The sequence below is a fragment of the Anneissia japonica genome, unplaced genomic scaffold (assembly GCF_011630105.1).
Source record: "Anneissia japonica isolate Jap-2015-1 unplaced genomic scaffold, ASM1163010v1 scaffold287712_len2945570_cov188, whole genome shotgun sequence".
NCBI classification, from domain to species: Eukaryota; Metazoa; Echinodermata; class Crinoidea; order Comatulida; family Comatulidae; genus Anneissia; species Anneissia japonica.
In genome coordinates, this window is record NW_022704401.1 from 185,677 (window position 1) to 193,463 (window position 7,787).

General features: G+C 34.8%; 1 protein-coding gene across 1 annotated transcript in view; it reads left to right on the forward strand.

Moving 5' to 3' along the window:
* LOC117104645 (alsin-like) overlaps nucleotides 1-7,787 on the forward strand; it is a gene marked incomplete in the record, with an annotated part of 49,482 nt that overhangs the window by 23,676 nt on the left and 18,019 nt on the right. The window contains 9 exon segments of the mRNA XM_033245525.1: nucleotides 1,042-1,112; nucleotides 1,634-1,921; nucleotides 2,431-2,496; nucleotides 2,827-2,928; nucleotides 4,246-4,510; nucleotides 4,755-4,832; nucleotides 5,640-5,758; nucleotides 5,986-6,153; nucleotides 6,697-6,817. Of these exon segments, the coding sequence (XP_033101416.1) occupies nucleotides 1,042-1,112; nucleotides 1,634-1,921; nucleotides 2,431-2,496; nucleotides 2,827-2,928; nucleotides 4,246-4,510; nucleotides 4,755-4,832; nucleotides 5,640-5,758; nucleotides 5,986-6,153; nucleotides 6,697-6,817 (1,278 nt within the window).

Below are 7,787 nucleotides of genomic sequence, written 5' to 3' on the forward strand. Positions count from 1 at the left end.
AGGTTCTATAGCAATCAATTGTTTAGTTTTTTTATAAGGAATCTTCATTACAATTATTTAAATTTTATTTATCATGCTTATTAGAAAATGTAGATGGAAAGCTAGAACACAAGAGTCACATTTTTTACTGCAATTGCCTATTTTGAAGTACAAATTTAATTTGCTTAATAACGACAAAAACATGGAATATTATACTTTGCTAAATCTTTATTTTAATTTACATTGCAAATTTTAATAAGACATTAGCTTAGCACATCGTCTTCCCAGGCAATCTTATCAATTTATTACCAAATCATTTTGTGTTGTAAACATGAGCTTGCGCTTTTGTAAAATTTAAATTATTTATTAAATTGTATTGTAAGAATTATTGTTATTTTTAACACTAATTTAAACAAATATGAAAAAAAACTTGACTAGACTGGTACGTCAATTTTGTATTTGCATATGGCGCCGGTGGCTTCACTAAAACCAACCAATGAGCAATCCAGCTATTATAGTAGAGATCAGTGACCTAGGCAGAAACAAAAAGAAATCAGTTGATACTGGTCGGCATTTAGAAATCTATTTAAAAATGAATCGAATGAAATGAATTTTAAGAGTCAAAACCTAAGATGATGGGGAAATAATGTCATACATCTTCCCATTGTTCCACCAATTGCAATCATTTCAGTTATCTTTTGAATATTTACGTTGTGAACAGGAGTTTAGTAAAGAAAACAGAAAATACTAGTCAACATTTAAAAATCTATTTAGAAATCCGTTCATCAATAATAATTTAAATTAACATTTTAAATCATGTGAATAATTAAATTTTCATTTATTAATCTTTTCTTTAATTTTTATTGAAGTATATTCAATAAACTAGATATTCATGTAGTAATTATTATTAGTCTTCAAATAATCTTATTTTTTTTGTGTTAAATTGAATGTTTTAAATAACATGTTTTGAAAATATATTTTAATATGTACCTAAGAAAATATCAGTTTGTATGGAATTCTGTAATCAAATAATAAAGTTGTTTCTTTCTTTCATTATTTTAGAGCATATCTCATTATATCTATCCCTTGAACTTGGTATGGGCAGAGCCAGTCCAAGACTCTCAACAATCCAGGTAAACAAATCTAAAAACAGAAGGGGTTCTACACCCACATAGAGCTAATTAATAATTAGCTTCATGTGGGTGTAGAACCTGTTCTCGGTCAGTGTCTACTCAGGGGTGGATCCAGAGATGTCCAAAAGAGGATGCCGAAAGTGGGGCTGATCGAGATAATAGTACCCTAGGAGGTCCGGGGACATTTTTTGTGTTCTAGACGCCTGAATATAACCTCTGAGGCATTTTGGGCGATCAATTTTTTCTTTCTTTCTTTCGTTTTTTTTCCTTTTTTTAAACTTCAAAAAGGGAGAGGGGGCTCAGCCCCCCCCCTTCAAGTTTCTCTTATACTCTTTGTTTCTCCTGCTAACCACCATCATGGTTTTTTCATATTGCTTCCTTTATTGCCTCATCATATATCTCAATTTTCTTTTATTTCCCAACCTTCACATCCCTATTTGTATTTCCTCTTAATTTAAAATAACTTTTCAAGTATGTTTTATTTCTAAAACATTGAATCACAATACAATCATTTTTTAAAGAAATACAATTCGCCTAGTAATGGCTGAAGAAACCTTGCTGCTTTCAACGACAACACCAGAAGAAAAATCAGAGTGGCTATGGTGTATTAATGATGCAATTGATGCCGCGCTGAGCAGCAGACAATTGGTGGACAGGTCTGACAGTGCCACCTCCCTGTCTCCAGTCAGCAATGGGCAACGAGTCCCTCCAAAGCTTCACAGGAACGGCTCTTATAAGTTTGTTTCACACCCTAAATTCAAAGATGCTACTTATGAAGGGGCATGGTGCTTGGGAAAACCACATGGAAGGTAAATATGAAATAAAAAAATTTTTAACTGGTTTTGTGATTGATTTTTATAAGTTTTGTCAAAATTTATAGATCTTTGTGAAAAAGTTGAGGTTTGCTTTTCATTCACAAATTTCTGGGTTCAAATCCTATCAAATTCCATGACTTTTTTCCATAACAAGCATTTTACTGAGAGGTAATTTTCGTGCTTCAAATGTTACATGGTTCATATCCAGCTAGCATCAATATTAATTGGAATCTTGTTGCTAAACTCCTTAAATAGCCCTCGCATTCAGGGTTAGACAGGTTATGTGTCCGTATGTATCCATCACATGTTGTAGTTAAGTCGGGTGATGGTACTGTACTGCGACTGCCATAGGTTCCTTAGGGCCCAGCCCTAATTTCCAATTTCAAGTTGAATGAAGAATATCTATAAGGAATATGTATTAAAAAGAATTATTATTGAAAAGTAGTTATGTATATTTTCTTTAAATTATACCATACATTAGCAATTTCTTTTTACTTTTTCAGAGGTAAACTCACCTGGCCAGATGGTAGGTTTTACCATGGGAACTTCTTGCATGGTGTCCAGCATGGGTAAGGATGAACACATATTGTTTACTATGGCTTGTTTATTGAATCATTACAAGTCAGTATGTAGATTCTCACAGCCTATGTACTGGTAACAAAACTTTTAGTGGCTATTCAGCGGAGATGTTTTTGTGATCATCAATATCAAATGAAATCAAGGAAATGTTAGATTTTTACAAAGCAATAAATTGCACAGGTGTGATATCTTGTGTTTAGTCAAGATGTTTTGTATAATTAAATATTTAACCAATGTATGTACCCATTCAATTCAAACATCTGAATTAAAAAATTTTAATTAGATAAAATAAATAAAGTAAATTTTTTGTAACCTTTAAGGTATGGTATCAGTAGCATTCCCAGTGCTGATGGTAAATCTGTTAATGAAAAGTTCGAAGGTCAGTGGTTGGAAGGAAAAAGACAGGTGTTTGGCACCCTAAGGTAACTTATTACTTTCATCAATGTCATTAATGGTATCGTGATTGATGAGGGACCTAAGTGTGTGTTCCATATGTGGCAAAGACAAGCCAGACCCATCAGTCATTGCAAAAATCAATTTTGAGTTATTAATACAGGGTTAAAGAGTAAAATAGGAGATATACAATGGTTAAAAAAATCATTCAAATCCGACATTTCCTTATGAACTTACAAGCATTTAAACATACAGCTGTTTAAAGAACAATATATGAGAAATCAGCCTTCAAAGTTTATGATTTCGGGCATTTCTCATGCAGAAACTATTGTCAAATCCTTAAAAAGTGTTGTTTGAACTTTGAAAATTGTGAAAATAACAGCATACAGTAGCATGATGTATAGATATATAAAGCTTAGTTTAGTGCAATAAAATAGTTTTTTTTTTAAATTTGACTTTCCAGCATGTTTTTGCCATTTTCTCTGAAACACGATTTGTGACGAGTGACTGGTTTGGCTTGTCTTTGCCACATATGTGCTTGATCCAATGGCCAGAGATAGTAATGTTAAGCGCATAGAGGTCCCTACAATATGTGCTCTATAAGTCAACCATTATTGTTATTGTTATTATCGATGAATGAATGGATTTATTTGGTGTAAACACCAAGGATAACCCACAAAAGATTCTGATTGAAGAAGACTTATTTCCAATGGGGGTCCTTCTGGTGATGATTGTGACAGAACATGGGGAGACAAACCCTACTCTCTACCGAAGAGTGTACTGGTTCTTTAATGTGCACATGGGCCATAGTGCACACAGAACCAATGGCTTAAATGTCCCATCCATAAAACAGTGTGCTTGCATTTCAGCCGTCCAGCTGAAACACAAGGAGGGTAACGATGAGAATTGAACCGGGAACCTAGAGATCTCCACGGTTCAGCGCACACACAGTGGCTACCACCAGTTTAGCCGACTGAGCGAAGCTGCTCTCTCAAATCATCAAATTATTTAATTCTCAAATCATCATCTGCTTTCTATAACTTAAAGTCATGCTCCGGAGGGAAAAACATTTTTGATATGTTGTAGAACTGATTTTTCTAAGACAGAAAAGATTAGTTTGATCAAAAACTGAGCAACGGTGAATGAGATACAGATTTTTGAATATTTAAAAACTGGGGGAAAAGGTGTAAAATGCCCCCTTTTCCCCTAGTTTTTAAATATTAAAAAATCTGTATCTCGTTCACCAGTTTTTCGTCAAACAACTTTTTTCTGTCTTGGAAAATCAGTTTTACAACATATAAAAAAATTTTTTCCTCCGGAGTCTGACTTTAAAATTACTTCTTCAGATACCATAATGGAGATGTATACATAGGCAGTTTCTTAGACAACATGCGACATGGACATGGTATACTGGAGTGCAAATCACCCTCAAGCCTGTACATAGGGGAGTGGCAGAAGGACAAGAAACAGGGCTATGGTGCTATGGAGGACAGCCAGAGAGGAGAAAAGTACATGGGAGGCTGGCAAGATGGGTACAGGCATGGTAGAGGCTTCGTCATCACCCTTGAAGGCTTGTACTATGAAGGAAACTTCACACAAAATAAATTAACTGTAAGTTTGGTTATAATTGAATATGTTTGCTTTTTTGTGTATTTTCAGATAGAAACCTATGGCTTTAATAACTTCATATATCTCATTCTTTTTTCTATTGCATAACTTTATATATATTCTTTTTTATTTATCTATATATTATTTTGTTTAATGCCTCTAGTGACTACATATGTTATTCTCTTTCAAAACATACTGTATGCCATTAATAATAAAAATTATATTATATTTTCTTCAATTTTTGTAGGGTGTTGGACTCTTGGCAACAGAAGATGGTACTTGTTATGAGGGAGAATTGTCTACTGGTCCCACACTCAATGGAAAAGTAAGTACAAACCATTGATTTATGTAGCTTTCTTGTAGTTGTACTATATCTTATTTTACTTTTTTCCATTAAGAATTTGTTTATCATTTGTTCCAAGTTGTGTAAATGCAAAGACTATATTTAAATTGTGTTTATTCAATTTGCAATAACTTTTTTTTCGCTCTAATCAAAATATACAAATTACGCAATTCAGTCTATTTCGTGAATTGATCAGAGATCAATTTCACTAAATCAGGAGAAAGGACCTGCTCCTGGGACGCACTTGAAGAAGGCCCAGGAACACCGAAAGCCGGTGGGAAGGATGACTCAGAAGTAGAATCTAAGCTGGGCCTGAGATTGCTAGCAATCCAAGCCGCAGCAGCCTGGAACCTGGCAGGAGTCAGACCTTACAAATATCATATGGCGCGCCTTGCCCACAAGAGTGACACGCCCGGCAAACAGAGTGCTTATCATTACGTGGGCTAGGCCTAGGCCCACCACACATCGAACAAGTAGGCTTCTGCGCTGACATGGCTACAGGAAACACAACAACTTTTACAACTCTTTGTTAAACAACAATAGCAAGCTTTCAAATGTCTATACAAGACAAAAGCGAGAAGGAAACGAGGATATTGTTCATTCACGCAGGGCATATATAGGTGAGCTAGGGCGAGTCCATTATTTTCCTTTTATGCTCGAGAGGTAAGTTTCAAAGAAAACTTAGGCATTTATCGGTTTATCCAGGTAAGTATCTCACTCATAGACTAACAACATCACTACTGATTTGTTTAATTTAAAGTGTATATTTAATGTGTGTATTTTTTCCAGGGAACACTAACCTTACCAAATGGTGATTTTATAACTGGCTCTTTCACTGGTTTGTGGGGTGATGGTGTCAAAGTTAATGGTGTGTTTAGCAAGGCATCAGATGACTATGATGTATCAAGGTAAAATACCCTATGCACTTAAAGAGCATGCTCAATATTATGAAGCATTGAGCATGTTCAGAAATGTCAATTTTTCAAAGTAAACTAAGGTTAACAGAAGACTGTCTGATTTGATAATGTAAAATTAAATCAGCTTTGAATTATGTCATTGAGACTGTTTAGACTACAAAAAAATTCTAAGAAAGTAAGTTGTTGATTATTTTAACTTTTTTTATTTTTTGTTACAGAAAATTGGGAAAGTTTACAGTTGATGCTGCTTTTAAGTGGGAGGAGCTATTTGGTCAGTGCAGAGCTGCTATTGGCTGGCAAGGTGATATTGTCAAGGAAACAGACAAGGCCTGGGATATGGTTGCTGTGTCAATGAACAATGCTAAAATACTACTGGAGAGAGAAAGGTATTGAAATACTAAATGTCTATATGTATACTTTTATATATTGTAATGCAAATAAATGAATAGGTTTTTGTAAGTTTGTGTGATTTGTATTGAAATTTATATCAAAATATATAGTTTCAGCCATTAATGGTCTTTGTATCAAGGCTTATGTACACTTTCTGTGTGTGCGTACGTGCATCAGTGGTGCACCAACATCCCTGCATCACACAAGTATGGAATCACTGTCGGAATGGAATCACTGTCGTGATGGACAAAGTCCTCTGACTAAAAATATTAATTTTTTGCTGATCCAAACAAAATTATTATAATTGCCATTGCATAATAAATACAATCTCTTCCCATAAATCCCACCAGGGATTTTATTTTGGGACCCTGACCTATACTCTAAATGGCCTATTGATTTGGACACTACTGTCGGATTTGTTGGATCCCCCTGTAAGCAAGTTTCTTCAGCCAGCACTGAACTGCAGTTTTAATATGGCTAACAGAAGAAATATCTAAAAAGTTTTGTGAATTTGTCTGTACAATGTCTTCTTTCTGTAGGCAAGGCAAAGGGTTGTCAAGCAGTGGGATTGATTGTGCTGGCTTGGACATGATTCCTAATGTAAATAGGGACAGGTTGACAGAGGTAGATCTTAAAACTATTCAAGATTATCTAGAAAAGGTATGCAAACATTTACAAAAAAAGAAACTTACTCTAATATTATTAATTTTAAATAATTTTATTTGAAAATATCAATATTAATAATTTTAAATATAAATAACATTTCTCCCTAGCAACGGCGGCGGAAGCGGGGGAGCCAGGGGGGGCCATTGGCCCACCCACTTTTTCTACTGGGGGGCCTGCCCCCCCCCACTTTTGTGAGTGTTCCCAGCACCAGTGACAAACATTTTACGAACGCTGCAATGTCATTTTTATTGTTGTTATTGTTGTTATTGTTATTGTTGTTGTTGTTGTTGTTGTTATCATTATCATTATTATTATTACTACTACTACTACTACTACTACTATTATTATTATTATTTGGTGCTTACACCTTGTTTATTTGCGCCTTATAAATTGACCTATTATTATTATTATTATAAAATATAGATTTTTTTTTTTTATTTTCTTACGAACATTACAAGTTCCCTTTTTGAGTTGAGCAACCAAAGTTTCCTTGAAACCCACCCTCGAGCATAAGGAAAAAATCGCCTGCATTCGTGAATTCTGCATTTAGGCATATGGGGGTAGGTAGGCACTCATGGAGCGACGTTCTAGTTCTCTTTATGCTAACCATGAAGATGTATAGTAAGGGTAACTGATTCAGAATTTATTAAGATTCATACGATTCTTACGACTGTTACGAGAAGTTGGACAAAAACAGCTGCGTCTTGATCGTGCTGGGCCGCAGACAAAATAAGCCGGTAACGATTCTTACGACAAGTTGAATTTTTTAAGCTTGAATGGCAAAGCCTCTCCTAACGTCATTACATACATGTTACATCAAGTTGAATTTTTCTTTGCGACTGCGATATGTTAACATTTCTCACTTCCTGTCTGGTTTCCTCATTAAAATAACCTGGCGAAATTTGGGGAAAATTTTCACCGTCCGATTTAAACAATAGTCTAGCCCTGTAGTACAGTATAGGGG